This window comes from Hemicordylus capensis, chromosome 1, assembly GCF_027244095.1.
Source record: "Hemicordylus capensis ecotype Gifberg chromosome 1, rHemCap1.1.pri, whole genome shotgun sequence".
NCBI classification, from domain to species: Eukaryota; Metazoa; Chordata; class Lepidosauria; order Squamata; family Cordylidae; genus Hemicordylus; species Hemicordylus capensis.
The window spans coordinates 211,903,990-211,919,615 of NC_069657.1; the positions used below are offsets into that span (position 1 = coordinate 211,903,990).

The following is a 15,626-nucleotide window of genomic DNA, read 5'->3' on the forward strand; positions in this document are numbered from 1 at the left end:
GAAGCACTACCCTGTCCTCATGAAATTTAGTATAGGGGACATCAATGCAAAGGGCATTTAGTTCGCTGACCCACCGAGCTGACGTTATGGCTAACAGAAAAGCCATTTTTAGGGTCACAAGTTTAGGAAAGGCCATTGCCATGGGCTCAAAAGGAGGCTTCTTCAGAGCAGACAGAACAAGGGACAGGTTCCATTGTTAAGTAGGCAGTTGAATAGGCGGGTAGAGGTTGCTGTTTAAGACCTTTTAGAAATCTTTTGGAGTCTGGATGCGAGAAAGCTGTCTTTCCATCCCATCTGGGATGATGAGCAGAAATAGCGGCCAGATGAATTTTGATAGAAATGTTAGCCAGCTTTTGCTGCTTCGAGTTCATAAGGTATAGCAGACTTTGGAAAGAAGTAGCAGAAAAAGGCAAAAATCTATTCCTCTGGGCATACAACCTAAATTGCTTCCACTTGCTGTTGTAGTTGATGCGAGTAGATTTCTTACAGTCATTGGGGAGGATATCATTCAAGAGCCTATTCTCCAGGCAGTCAAGTTGAGAGTTTTCAGGTCAGGATGGCGGAGTCTTCCACCCTCCTGTGTTAGAAGATCCTCGCGTTGAGGCAGACGTCTGTGGCGACCCTGCGACAGTCTGAGTGCCTATTGAAACCATGGCTGCTGGGGACACAATGGAGAAATCAATATACCATCTGCAGATTCCTGCAGGATTTTGACCAGAACTCTGTTCAACAGGGGGTAAGGAGAAAAAGATGTATAGCAACTTTTAATCCCAGTTGAATTGGAAGGCATCCCCTCTGGAGATGTGGCCGATGCCAGCCCTCGAGCAATACTGAGTGCACTTCATGTTCATTGAGTCATGTACAAGTCAACTTCTGGGATCCTCCAGGTCCTGAATAACGGTTGGGATTATTGCTGATAGATCTCATGCTGTTGTAGAAAGAGTTGTGATCTGCTGAGACAATCCTCCAAGGTATTCTCCACTCCTTTGATATGGATTGAGGTCAAGGTTATCTGCTGTGCTATGGCCCAATTCCAAATTTGTAGGCTTAGCATGCAAAGGGAGTGGGGAACTGCCCCTCCCTGGTGGTTTAGATAAGCAATTGCCATAAAATTGTCTAAGCTAACTTGGACCACCTTGCCCATCAGAGCTGGTAGGAAGGATTTGAGTGCCTGGAACACTACCAGCAGTTCTAACAAGTTAATATGCATTTGACACTGGTTCGGAGACCACAGATCCTGTGCCTGAAGATCCTCAAAGTGCACTCCCCAGCCTCACTTGGAAGCATCTGTCATGACCCAGGTAGACAGTTGAGGCACTTGGAAAGAGACTCCCGAGAGCAAGTTGACTTCCTTCGTCCACCATTGGAGTGAAAGCAAGATCGGGAAAAGAATTGTCAGCAGCATTTGAGAGCTGTCCACATTTGGCCGGAATACTGACAAAAAACAGAGCTGAAGGTCTCTGAGTCGAAGTTTGGCATAGTGTATGGTGGAGTTGCATGATGCCATGAGGCCCAGAAATTTCTGTATCTCGTGAGCCTTCTGTCTTGGTTGCACCATGAATGTAATTATCAGGGTCTTGATGCGCAAGAAGTGCTCCTCGGGCAGAAAGGTCCTCTGTGCCTTCACATCGAGAATGACTCCTATATAATCTATGTGCTTCATTGGCTGGAGCTTGGACTTTGACCAGTTGACTTGGACACCCAAGTCCTCGAGTAAACTTAGGACTGTCGAAACCTGTGAAGCTAACTGACTTTTTATCCTTCCTGCCAGGAGCCAGTCATCGAGAAAGAGGGTAACTATCAGTCTCTGCGATCGGAGGTATGCTATCATCACAGCCATGCATTTCGTGAATACACAGGGTGCCATTGCCAGGCCAAATGGGAGGACGTTGTACTGGTAGATTTGGTGCCCCACCATGACCTAGCGGTACTGCCTGTGATTGTGCTGGATCCCAAAGTTGAAGTATTCGCCTTGGAGATCCAACGTTGAGAACCAGTCCTCTCTGTGGAGGAGAGAAAGGATGCTCTCCAGTGTCACCATGTGAAACTTGCACACATCCACATGACGGTTCAGCGAGCGTAGATTCATGATCAGCCGTAGACCTCCATCCCATTTCGGGACTGGGAAGTAGTGGGAGTAAAAACCCCGCTACTGATCTGTCCACTGAACAGGCGATATTGCCCTTTGTCCAAGAAAGTCTGAACTTCTTCCATCAGTAGTGGGGATGCAGGCGTGTACTTGATCCCATTGAACAATGACAGGGTCGTGAATTCTATTGCATAGCCCATCTGGACTATGTGAAGGACCCAGAAGTCTGATATTATGTTGTGCCATGTGAAGGCATGACTTGCCACCCTGATGGTGGGGACTCCTGGACAAGAAGGTTTGGTGGACTGACTTTGGGATCAAAGGTGTTGCTTGCCCTGATCAGAAGTCTTCTGGTGGGCTCCTGAGGCCCTGGACTTCTGGTTAAAGGGCTTTTTGTTGAAGCGCTGATACTGCTTTCAGAAACCCCTTCTGTCAGTCTGTTTATAGGAATACTGTCTCCTACCGTATTGGCGGTATTTAGAATTTTGGGTCTGAGAAGGAGCTGAAAAAGTTGTAGCTGTAAATTTTGATTTCTTGATGGACTTAATGGTGGTGTCCATGGTTTCACAAAAGAGACCTTGCCTGTCGAAGGGTAAGTTCTCCACATGGTCTTTCATGTCCAGTTGAAGTGCTGTGGATCAAAGCCAAGCATGCCTCCATAAAGAAACAGCAGTTGCCAGAGTCTGGGACTCTGTCTCTGCCAGGTGCTTGGCATTACTCAATTGCTGTCTTGTCAAGAGGGTAACTTTGGAATGGATGTCATTGAACCTGGCCAGAAATTCTTCAGACTAGAGGTCAGCCTGTTCCTGGGCAAGTTCATCCCAGAGGGAGTGAGCATGTTTGGCAAAACATGCTGTGTAATTCACAATTTTGACAGCCAGGCAGGTAATAGGGTAGATCGTCTGAACTAGAATGTCCAACTTTCGACCCTCCTTGTCCCCTGGTATGGTATGTTGCCTGCCGGTTTTAGAGGAAGAGGCGCAATCCACCACAACAGAGTATGGAGGAAGATGTTTTAATAGGAAATCATTTCCCCCTTCCTGAATTCTTGAAAGTAGGAGCAGAGGTTTGGAGAGCTTCCCAAGCAGACTTCACTGTCTTTGAGATTACAGGTAACACTGGGAAGTGCACTGGCTGGGTGGCAGCCGTTGAGTTAAAGAACTTATAAACAGGGTAATCCACCTCTTGAGCCTGTTCCTTCAATTCCAATCCAAGTGCAGATTTCTGAAATTTGTCGGTGATAAGAACACAGCTCCTCATTAGGAGACACGTTGTCACTAAGTTGGCACTACCTTGAGCAGGGGATCATCACGGTGTTCATAGGAACTTGTGCCAGTAGAAGATGAATCTGAGTCATAGCCATCCGTTAAGATTATGGTTTGAGGTCCAGAAGGAGCAGAAGCTTTCTTTTTGGATACTGTTTGTGTAGTAGACGTCCTGGTGTCAAGAAGCACCTTCTTAGAGGGTTGAGTGTTTTGAGGACGTGGTTTAGGTACTTCCCACAGTCTGTGTGGAAATGCAGGCAAGCTGAATTGAATGTTTCGCTACCGAAACATCAACCTCTCTTGGTGGCGTAACTTGAGTCGACAACTGAGATCCTAGCTGTTGCAGGTATCGGTAACGGTGTGACCTGGGTCAACATCAAGACCATAGTAGTAGAAGGTTTAGTTAATTCTGGTGGAGGCGTTACTTGGGTGGCTATGGAGCATCGAGGCAGAAAACTGGTGCTGGGCCTTCCAGAGTTTATACTCTTGATAATCCCCTGGAAGTACAGGAGAGCGAAGGTGAATTTGAGAAGCATCTCCCCAACCGCCTCTGCGCACTAAGCCCTGTGTGGCCATGTAGTCCATTGGAGTTTTCCATGTATACGGGCTGGCAGTCTGCATGGACTGAAAAGGCTGGAAAGCTGAAAGTGTGGAATGAGCAGACAGTCAGGACCGATAAGGCAAAGTTCCTGGAATCCTTGGTATTGAGAGCGCCGCTCCATCCTCTTTGGCATTGAGACCGTGGCTAAGGAAGCCGTAAAATGTTGATGCCAAAGGAGTGCTTTCAGTGGAATCCAACATATTTAAGAGGCATTGGGCATCGCCAGGCCCTAAGCTGGCCTCTAGATTATCATCCCCAGCGTCAATGTCGAAAGAGACGGGCAAGAAGAAGGGCAGAAAGCAAGCTGTGCACGGAGAATGGCTGGAGACAGATGTTGTCTTGGTGTCATAGCAGGAGACAGGGAGTGCTCCTGGTGTTGAACAGTCAAGATTGTGGTTGGCACCAACATTGACATCCTTGTCAAAGATGAAGCAGGGCGTTGAGTCATGGGTATGGAAGTTCTATGACATCCGGTGTCAATGGACAGGACCGAAAAGCTATTGGGGTTGACTGGAGAGTCACTGGAGAAGATGTAATCTGCGCAGCAGCAGTAGTCTCTTCACGCCCAGACTTGGTACTCTTCTCCTGATGCTTCTTGGAAAGGGGGGGGGCTTCAACATCCCTCAGTGCTGAGACCCTTGATGTTGAGAGTTGTGCCGCTTATGATGGGATGAGTCAGAGGGTGGCTTCAGAGTTTTAAATGTGTCAGAGACAGACGTCGTAGCAGTTCGTGTCGAAGTTTTAGTCTGCCCAATGGCAGATCCTGACACTGACTTCGACACCGAGCCCAGTGTTGACCTCGATACCGTATGAGGAGAAAACACTAGACTGCCCAAACTGAGAAAGTGCACCATGTGCAGGGGGTGGGGCTAAGCGCTTCAATTCTAAGAGCTAGTCAATTCTGCCCGAATGGTCTCATGCAGGCTCAGAGCCCACTCTTACGAGCGCAATGGATCACGATCCAGATCAATAATTGCTAAAAATATTCACTGATATCACAGTTGGGATCCATGATGGTTATACCAAAATTCTACTGACTCTGAAAATAAAAAACCTGCAGTCGTGTATATCACAAAAGTCTAAAACAATTATTTGCCATATAGTTCTGTTTAATCAACAAAATGGTATTGCTTTTGGCCATTTTACTAGCAACTTGGTTTTTACTTTTCTCATGTTTGTGTTTTGACTATAATACCTCTGTTTTGTAGTAACAACATTCATATGTGAACACATGTAGCATGGTCAAAACCCAAACATGTTTAGATTGCTATGTGTGAAAATGCCCTTTGTTAGCCTGCTCGACCCATTTGATGCATATTTTGGCCTTTTTCATATGTAGAAACTTGGGTTGTTATATAGCTAAGAGTCCTACGTTGGTCAAAATGCTCATGTGAATTGCAAATATTTCTCTTCTACTTTCTCTTTTGCATCAACAAATATTATATAGTGAAAGAGGGAGGCTAAGAGAATATTAAATATGAAAATGCTGTACAGTGGCAATTTCTTGCAGTCAGCTTTTCTCACAGTCATAGTTGGCACCCGAAGAGCACTGGGATATGTACGTGGCTAGGTTGCTAGCATATGAAACATTGTTCATGGTTGTTAGCAGACAGCCTTCCCCGCTTTCTTTGGGAAACTCTGACTTGACAGAAAACAATGAAAATGTAGCATGAACAAGCACCTCTCTGTCTGGGAACCCTAGTGTTCCTCTGCTAGCTGTGGGCATGCATAATGGACAGACCTTAATGCCTTTCCTTGCTCTTGTTTTAGCAACACCTTTGCAGGAAACCCCAAATCTTCTCCTGGAAGTTATTCATTTTGGCATCAAACACAAGCCAGCAGACACAGACAAGTATTAAACTGCTCTTAATTGGCTCTGTGGTCGCCAAGAGTTGACACTGACTCAACGGCACAGCTTTACTTCTCCCTCTATTGCTTTTCCTCCCCTCCCCTTTTCCTTTGTCCACATTCCAATGCCAGCCACTAGGCCTTGCCTGCTCAATTTGGGCCCCCCAGCTGTTTTTGGGCTACAACTCCCATAATCCCCAGCCACAGTGGCCAATAGCCAAGGATTATGGGAGTTGTAGGCCAACATCTGCACTAGGCTATTAGAGCAGAGACGTAGCTAGGGGAGAGGGGGCCCATATTCATCCCTCTCCTTGCGGTCCCTTGGAGTGAGGGAGATAATGAAGAAAATAGGCAGGGGCAGAGCTGGGGGGCCCTCAGTTGCTGAGAGGCCTGGGTTCTATGAACCCATCCATTCAATTATAGCTATATCCCTTCACTTCCTCACACCCCTTCCTTCCTTATCTAGTCCTGGGGAGCTGCCTTCATTACCTGTGCAACTGTGACAGTATCAAGGTTTCCAAATACCACTGTTTGCATTGTGCCTCTGCTTTATCAATACACTTTATTTCTTCAGAATAAAGAAATAAAAGCCTTGTATCTGAGTCTGTTGCCTCTTCAGGGTATCCTAATGTTGCCATTTGCCTGTTTCCAGACTGTGGTCTGTTTGCTATGCACACCTGAAGTTTGGTTTTGAGCTAAATTTCCCAAGTTGATATAAGAGCATGAGTATACATGTGTGTAGTGTACAGGTGTGTGAGCAAGTGTGACTACTTGACTACTGTTCAAGGAAGCAGGCAGAAGAAGCAAAGAATATATGTGACTGTGTGGCTATACAGTACACTACATATACATTACAATTGTATGATGAACCCTATAACAAGAAGGACCCTGTTAGTTTGGGCCAAAGCATAATCTGTCCAGCATTCTGGCTTGCAAAATTGGTCAGCCAGATGACCCCCAGACATCTATAAATGTTTTGAATGCATTATATCTGCCTGGGGCAAAAAAGAGAAGTACACACTCTTTTTTGCTTAGCAAAACTATAGACAGAAGATAAAAGTAACCACTTTTTTTAAAAAAAGTTCTAAAATAATATATGTAAAGCTAGGGGAATAATATAGTAGCTCTGCAGATTTCTGGGAATCTATTCAAATTAATGAGTGGATAAACAATAGCTGTTTAAATCATGTAAAGCAGGGCAGGAGACAGCATACAGAAAGATTTGGCATCCATGTTTTGATGGTCTGTTATTGCTTTTTGATGATTTTATATTGAGAAATTATTTTGTTTGGCTATGTTGTATATTCTTACTTTTACAGTCTTACTTCTTAATTTAAGTATATTTTGCATTTAATTTAAAAAAAACAACTTCTGGGAATCTGCTGGTGAGTGGTAGGCATTGTTTTTAGATAAATAATTCCTTTGCCTTGGCTCACTCAAAAATATACAAAAAGAACTTACTTCCAAGTCTATGGTCAATCCATATAAGCAGACCTGTGTTTCAAAGCTGATAGAGTGCAGCTCTTCAGTTACCATTTGAGGGCCCTAAGGAGAGAGAAAAACTTGTTAAGAACTATGAAACACGAACTTGATACTGAAAATGAGAGAGTTGGGCACTGACTTGAATAAATCTTAAGACACGGCAAGTTAACACTTCTTTCTCATTAAGAAAACAAGGTTAGCTATATAAAAAGCATTAATCATTCTGTCTCCCTTAGTCCTCCTTCTTAAGTGTTGTTCCTTGAACATTTGATTTAAATTCAAGAATATTAAAACTGTTCAGTGCGTTACCACTCTCACAAATGAACAGAAAGGTCCAATCTATCAGAGGCGTACCATCAAGAAGACAAAGGGAGACAAATGTCTCCTGGCCCTGCCTCCTCTGAGAGCCCCCCAAGGCCAGTCCCCACAACAGCACTCAAGAAGCCTGGCAGTCTGTGCCCCACCTCGATTTGCACTCACTCCATCAAGCAATGCAATTTCATATCTCCCCACCCCTCTTTTCCCCCACTTGCAGGGAAGATGGTATCTCCCAGAATGCTGCCTATGTTTGTGGAAGAGAGTCGCTTGCTGTCAGGTTCTCCTGGGTGGAGACAGCAGCGGTGGCTCTGTGGAAACTGCTGTTCCTGAGGGGGAGGTTGGGGAGGAGCAAAGAAAGCAGCGTGAATGAGAATGAGCTGTTGCTGAGAACCCTGAAGGGTGAGAGGATGGCACGGCATGGGGACTGCGCCGCAAGTTCGTGGGAGGTGGGAGAGATGTGGGACGTCAGGTGCAAGGAGGCGTGGGTGGAGCTGAAGTTTCCCTGCTCAAATCTTCCAAAAAAGCTTAGAGAACCACCCTGACCCCATACTGGGAGATTCCCCCTTTTGATGTGCACAAGCATTCACAATGCGGTTTGGGGGCGGGGGGGCGGGAGAAAGCAGCAGAGGAGAAGAAAGAGAGCAAACAAGAAAAGACAGGATTAAATGGAACATGTGGAAATTGGGCTGCTGTGCATCTGCACTGATAGAGGAGTTTCCAAGATACTAAACAAAGGAGTTTTCACAAGAGGAGGAACTATATAAACACTCACTTTATGGCTTAAAGTTTCTACAATAAATCAGATCTACTTAATCCAATAAATTATCAAATTGGAGTCCACAGATGTTGCTGGATTACAGCTCCCACCAGCCTGAAGGCCGTTGTAGCTGTGGATAATGGGAGCTGTAGATCCCACAATAATTGGGGACCCAGTTTGACAATCTCTGGGTCAGATATAATTTTTTTTTATCCATTTCTAAATTTGAAGGCATGTGTTCTTTACTCATATCACTGGGCTGGGTGCACTAAACTTGGTTCCAATTCAAAAACTAAGCATAAGCACGCTACACGTTTTAAACTACACCCCCCACCTCTGAGCTTCAGGCTGCATTCAGAAGGGGCTGTTGTTGCCTGTTTAAATAAGAAAGATCCACTTTTAATTTAAGAAAAAAGGGAAAATTTGAGCAGAGATCTCGTGCCATTTTTACTCCCCACTCCCACACGCTCTCCTGACCCCCAGATCCTCCATTCCCTGGTCCTTCATTGTTTCAGAGACAGAAGGGGGAGTGGGTAAAGAAATATGTGGTAATTCTCTTTATTCAGCAGATAGAGAGCAATTGGCCCTATCCATCCCCAGAACAGCATCCCTGTGTTGACTGTTGCCACTATTGGAAAATGCCATAAATATAAATATACCATGAGGGGCCCATTTTAAAATCTAATCCCTGGGCCCACTCCAACCTTGGTACACCCCTGTATCTGCATTGTTTATTATTATTAAGGCTGTCTCCATGGTTAGTCAAAATTAAGGATGTGCATGAATAGATTTTTGATTCAATTTGTGCCTCAATTGAATCACCCCTGATTTGTTTTGTGTCCAAATCTGTCCCCCCGAATCACCCCAGATTCAATTTGGATTTTATTTTATTTTATTTGGATCGATTCAGACCTCTTATAAAGGTCCTAGAGGTGCCAAATTTGGGTCATGGGTAGGTCTCCATGGGTGCCACCTACCATCCAAACTTCAAGGCAGTGGGGCACTTGGTTGATTTTTAATGATTTATTTTAGTTGTTAACTGATTTTGTATATTCCACCATAGGAAATAATGGGGATTTGAAGTCATCCTATCCTAACCCTAACATGGATCCCCAGCACTTCAAAAATTCCTAAAAAATAAACTGAGTACCCCAGTTTATGTGTGTGTTTGTGGTGGGGGTTGTTGACACATGGTTTCAGGAAGCCAGGCTACCAGGAACTGCAGCACACAACCCTGATTGCACACATGATCAGGGCAGCAATGGTAGGACGAGGCTTTGCCCTTTTAACCTGGGTTAGAGGGTGAGTTAATTCTCAGGGTAGCCCTACTCTGGACCAGCAGGGAAGGAGCAGGATACGAGCCTCACAACCCAGGTTTTCATGTTCCTGCCCTGCTACAGCTGGTCATGAGACTAGCCTCATTGGGGCTGTTCTCACAATTAGCAAAAATTGGGCTAGGAGAGCCTAGTCCAATTTTTGCTAATCGTAAGAACCACTGGGCTCGGCTGTGAGCCCGGTGGTTCTTGAGCGGCTAACCTGCTCAAGTAGCCCGCCCCTTAGCCCGGGTTTGTGGAGCGAGTGCTCCGCAAACCCGGGCTATCAGATTGTGAGTAGCCACGGTACGGCTCCGCATCGTGGCTACTCATGAGGAGACCCCCAGAGGGGAGGCAAAAAGCCGCCTCCTGGCTCCGGGGTTCTCGCCAGCATGCCCTGCGCACTTGCGCAGGGCATGCTGGAGCTTGCAGGGGCCAATTGGCCCCTGCTCCCCCAGCCCCCGCTGACTCCATCATGGAGCCAGCAATCGTGACGATACCGCCATCCAGGGCTCCTGCAGAGATCGTCTGCGGGGAGAGCAGGCTTAGCCCGCTCTCCCCGCATTTTCACCAAAAGCGGGTCTCATGGATCGTGAGACCCGCCTCATTGTCTATCCTGCAGAGATATAGTCAGAGGAAAGTGTTCTGAATGCCTCTGTAGAGACTTTATTTCTTTAGTTAGTGTTAGTACTGATACGGAGAACCTGCAACTCAAAACCTTATCTGAAATTAAACAATGTTCTCTCTGATAACTAGTGGCAATAACAGTTTAAGCTTCAGCATAATTAGATCCAAAATCCAGAGTTTTCTTGGTTAAATTCATAGACCTGGTTCAGATGCAACAATATGCAGCTGGGAATGACCCATATACTTGCATGCTCCCCCTTTCTCATGCATCTTAATTAGTTTGTAAAACCAAAATTTCCCGTTACATCCAAACAGGGAAAGTGGTTGAGTGATCCTTGCAAACCAGTATCAAACCATCGTTAGACACCCTGCTAAATGAGCAAAGAGGTACCTTTTGAAGTGGCAATTCTCTTGTATTTAGCAGGGGGAGCAAGTTTCTCTACCCAGCTCCAGTACAGTACTGTGGTTGTTCCTAGAGTTTTATCTTCCTTTTTAGATTGTGAGCCATTTGGGGACAGGAAACCATCTTATTTATTTTTCTAGGTAAACTGCTTTGAGAATTCTGTTGTTGCTGCTGAAAAGTGGTATATAAATATTTGCAGTAATATTAACAGTTTGATATCCTTCTTTGCGAGGATTGTTTAAGCCTCAGTTAGTCTTGCAGGGTGGGGTGGGGGGAACAAAACAAAAACCCATCTGCTGAAGTTCCCTGTCTGGACTAGCATATGTGAAAAGGATTTTCCAGCAGGGCCACTTGGGCCATTCTATCTCCTTGATAGAAGCCAAGTGTCTTGACAAATCCCACTCCCTTCTCCAAGTGACCATGTGGCAGAACAAATTGGTTGACTGGGGTGTATTTTGTATTAATTTAGAACAGGTACATATTTTGCAGATATTGTTGCATATTTTCATTTTGTAGGTCTCAAATGGAAGAAAATGATTTCCCAGAAGGGAAAGCTCCAAAACTAGTTTTCTACTATCCATCCATGGGAAGGAAGGAAAACCTTGTTTTCAAAACTACCCTAGAATCACCCAAAGTTCATCCTCATTTATATTTGGATACATTGTAATTTGCATCAAATTTTATTGTTTCACACAGGGCATGCTCCAGGTTTCAGAGGCCCTCAGCAAACTCCCCTCCATATGGTCCCTCCTACCTGGATAGGCCCCAAGAGAGTCACTCTGCTGCCATTACAAAAAGGCTATGGGCACAGATGTGGCTCCAGGGATCAGAAGTGGGCCCTGGGTCCAACGAGGCCTGCCCCTGACACCACCGCTGATTTTATATCAAAGCCTTGGCAATCCTGCTCCTAGTACTGCCAGGATTTGTGCTTGCCACCAAACTATCCATCCCAAAGAGTTATTTAGCGATGCAGCAAGTCTTAGGATAGGACCATTAATAACTGATATTTTGCTACTAGACAGATGCTTTGCATCTCCAGGGAAGGCTGGGAGAGACTCCTGCCTGAAACCTTGGAGAGCCACTGCCAGTCAATGCATACAATGCTGAGTGAGATGGACTAATGGTGGACTTGGTACAAGACAGTTTCTTATACTCCTAGAGACGTGCTCATTTCAAATGATGAAATTTTATGTAATGTAAATAAAATTCCACTATGCCATGCTGCAAATAGTCCAACTGCTCACCAACTCAGGCTCTGCTTTGGGATCCACCTCTTCATGAAGCGAATGGCTGTGTGGTTCAGTGACATTTATTGCCCCAAGGTTATGAAATGGCCTCCCTTTTGAAGTGCAAAAGCCTCCCCTCTCTGTGGGCTGCTTCAGATGATAAGTCTGAATTGGCTCCATCAACTCACACAGTAAAACGGGCTTGCCCTGCTCCCCCTTCAGGTGCACCTTTCTCCTCGTAATCTTAGGCAGGGTAGTTTACCCAAATGGTTCTCTCACATACAATCTCACGTCTGGGCTCCTCCTTCTCGCCTTTAAGTGAGGCCAGCTCAAACATATCCGTCAAACCAGTCCTGTGCTTTTTGAAAGGGGTATTAATTGCACTCCTTCTGCCTGGCCTTTAGTACAGCTGGTACATTTTCTTTGCTTTGGCATTCTTTTTCTTATGTCAGTTTTGCAGTTTTAATTCATTTTTATCAACATATGTAAGATGCCTTGAGGCTGGAAAGGCAGTTAACAAATGTTTTTAATATGGCTACTGTGAATACTAAATACTTTATTTTACCTCATTTCCCTTGTTTCCAGCACATGATTTCATTTCTTTTGGTTGCTGAAGAGATTAAAAATGAAGATTAAGATTAATATACTAAGAGAGTTCACTGACAGAAACTATAATACTTTATGTTTAATGGTGATTATTTAAAATAGCATGATGCATAACACCTGGTAGAAATGGAAACTTGAAGAAATCAGTATTATTCTGGTATTTTCCTGTGTCACCAGATCAGCCTTCTAATGGCACATCTAGGGGACTTTTAAAGCAGGCTTCACAAGATTAATGAGAAAAGCTAATCATGAGCACCCTCTTTGTATTTTAACATATTTGCTGATTTTGGGTTTAAAAAATAATAATTAACATGGGAAGATCTGGTGGACTATTCCAAGGCTAATTTTATGATATGAAAGTGCCTTAGGTGCATCAGAAGATAAGTGCTGCAGAGACACCTGGATGCACTCTTGCATAGCCGACATGCTCAGAGCAGTGGTCAGTATGAGGGAAAGTACTCAAGGTAGTCCCACTGAAATAAGCTTGTACTATTAATTTAAATGGGACCTACTTTGAATAATTCTCATCATGAAGTGTGGAGCTGCCCATAGAAGATGGTATTGCTCTCTGCTGCTATGCTTTCACAAGGCATGCTGCATCATGGCCAGGCCATTCATTCCATCACTGGCCTTTCTGTGCCTCCCCAACAAGCATCCAGGAGAGTTTCCCCCCTCCCCATCAGGCACCCAGTGCACAAGCAGTAGTTGAACAAAAGAGCTGGGGAAGAACATGCTCCAAAATGCTCGCAGGGAAGACCCAGAAGAGTCTGCCCTGGAATAAATGGCCAGCTCATGATGTTGCCTATCCAGGAGAGAAATGGCACTTGGTGGAGGAAGATACTACCGGCTTATATGGGGCAGCTCCACACACTACTGCATTTGTGGGCTGTACTGCTGCAGACTTGGACTCACACTTTTAGCCAAGGTTCTGGCTTAATACATCTACAGGAAAACCCCATTATTTGTGGGGGTTCAGTTTGGGTGGTGGAGGATAGCAAATCTGTGAATAACGGGCCATTAAAGTGATTGTAAATTGCACGGGTAGGTTCCCGCATCATCCCAAATCACCCAAAAATCACCCCCAAAAGGAAAAATGGGCCAAATAAAGTGCCCTACCATGCCCCACTACCCTTCTGCAGTCCAAAGATGCAGAGGTGCACCTAGGTAATTTTGGAGCCTGGACCTAAAGGCATTTGGAGGCCTCCCTCCCCTACAAATTAAGCATCATCTTGCTCTGCCGGGTGACCACACCACCCTGGACAGATTAAAGAGGATTTGGGGGCCCCAGGTGCTGTGGAAGCCCTGGACTTCAGCCCAGAAGTCCAGGGGTAAGAGCACATCTGCAAGGATGCCCCCCAAGAATTAAAGTTTGGGTGGTATAGAAGTTGAATGAATGAATGGCCAAAAATTGGCCAAAAATCCCCCCTGGGTTTTATGACCTATAAAATAGCTCCCAATCTCAAAATGGAGGACAGAAATGACCTCCAAGGTCATTTCCAGTCACCCCGACCCACAGATATGCGGATTTAACCCTTTTAATGCTGATTTTTTTTTTGCATATACCAAGGTCGGGTGTACATTACCTGACCACGGATATGTGAAGCCACAAGTGCTGGACCCACGATTAATGAGGTTCTCTTGTATTTAACTGTTGGGCTTACTGAGGTGGCCCCCCTTTACACAAAAAGTTAAATCCACCTATGATTATAATACACAAAAAATAATGCAAAGATCATCATTTAATATTAAGACTTCAAATGTTGTAATAGCTCAGTGTCAGTTCCACAGAGGAAGAAATACAAAGGAAGTACGGTGATACCTTTAAATGGTGGGACTATTTATCGCAGATGTTCAGAATTTTGGGTGTGTTTTTTTGGGGAGATAACAGAGAGATGTCCAAAGCAAAAACTAAAATGTAAAAAAAGGGCAGAGGATATCTCTGGGCTTGAAGCAGAAATTATTGACATGTGCACCTTGTCATGACAAATGTGTTTATTGCTTTCAAACTTCATATTTTTTTAGGTACACTTAAAAAGTGCAATATGTGAAGAGCACAGACTGGTGTGATTGGAGCCAGCCAGCCACAGAATGCTTGATCATGTGAGCTTGCCCAAGGGAGCCAAGAAAACGTTCTCTGAGAGAAGCTCAGTTAGTGACTAATTTGCACTGGTGGGAAGTTTGTCCTCAGGGGTCAATGACCATGGTGGAGGCTGCGATGCAACTTTTACTTATATCATGCTAAATTCAAAGGGACTGATACAATGTAATTGATTATGGATGTAACTGATTGCATGAATTACAATGTAATTGATTGCATGTCTAAGTCTTGAGAGAAGATAACAACTCTTTTTGTACTCCCCCCCCAACCAACAGTGAAATAATTAATGAAGTATTATCTTACCAAATGTCGAAATTCTACAGAAAGGCTCCCATTAGCAGATTCATCCATGTTCATTGCTTTGACATGAGTGCCACAAAGAACAAATCTGCGGTTGCTAGAAGATAAGTCCCAATAAGATTCACGGCAGCAGGCAACAAAAAAATTGAACTATATGAGTTTACTGAATAAATTGCATCATTTAAATTTTCTTACCTTACAACAGAAGCATTCCTGGATTTAAAACAACAAACAAGAATGAAAGAATATATATCAGTCTTCATACATACAGAATAACTACTTAAACATTTTAAGGGAGACAAAGATTTAATAATGCTTCTGATTTCAGGATTTTTAAAAATACAAAAGCTGCAAATCAGAAACAAAAGGAGGCCAATACCAATGCAACCTTGGTGCTCGTGCATTGTTTTTTTTTTAAATTGATACATGGAAAGGATACAGCAAAATTAGGTAGCAAAGATCCCTTCAGTAACTGGTAATGGATAACTACTAGGGATGTAACTTTTCATAGGTAAGCACATAGGATTACATAAAAAATGTTCTCTTTGTGATCAGCACTATAATCAAATTTTAATATGAATGTATACACCTAGTTAAGTATGATAGGTTGGCAAGAATCTATTTATTGTTATTCATGCCATATGAGAGCAATTATAGGTAATAGTAATCAATATTCTGCTCATTCGTATTACT

At 44.2% G+C, this 15,626-nt stretch overlaps 1 protein-coding gene across 18 annotated transcripts in view; it reads right to left on the reverse strand.

Moving 5' to 3' along the window:
• STAT4 (signal transducer and activator of transcription 4) overlaps positions 1-15,626 on the reverse strand; it is a 92,475-nt gene that overhangs the window by 22,697 nt on the left and 54,152 nt on the right. For 16 of the 18 annotated variants that reach the window (XM_053273576.1, XM_053273535.1, XM_053273641.1 and 13 more), the window contains 4 exons: positions 15,129-15,146; positions 14,937-15,030; positions 12,495-12,539; positions 7,265-7,348 (listed from right to left, as the gene is read on the reverse strand). In XM_053273576.1, coding sequence (XP_053129551.1) covers positions 7,265-7,348; positions 12,495-12,539; positions 14,937-15,030; positions 15,129-15,146 — 241 coding nt within the window. The remainder of the gene's footprint in view (positions 1-7,264; positions 7,349-12,494; positions 12,540-14,936; positions 15,031-15,128; positions 15,147-15,626) is intronic. The other 2 variants (XM_053273585.1, XM_053273546.1) reach the window with 1 other exon arrangement.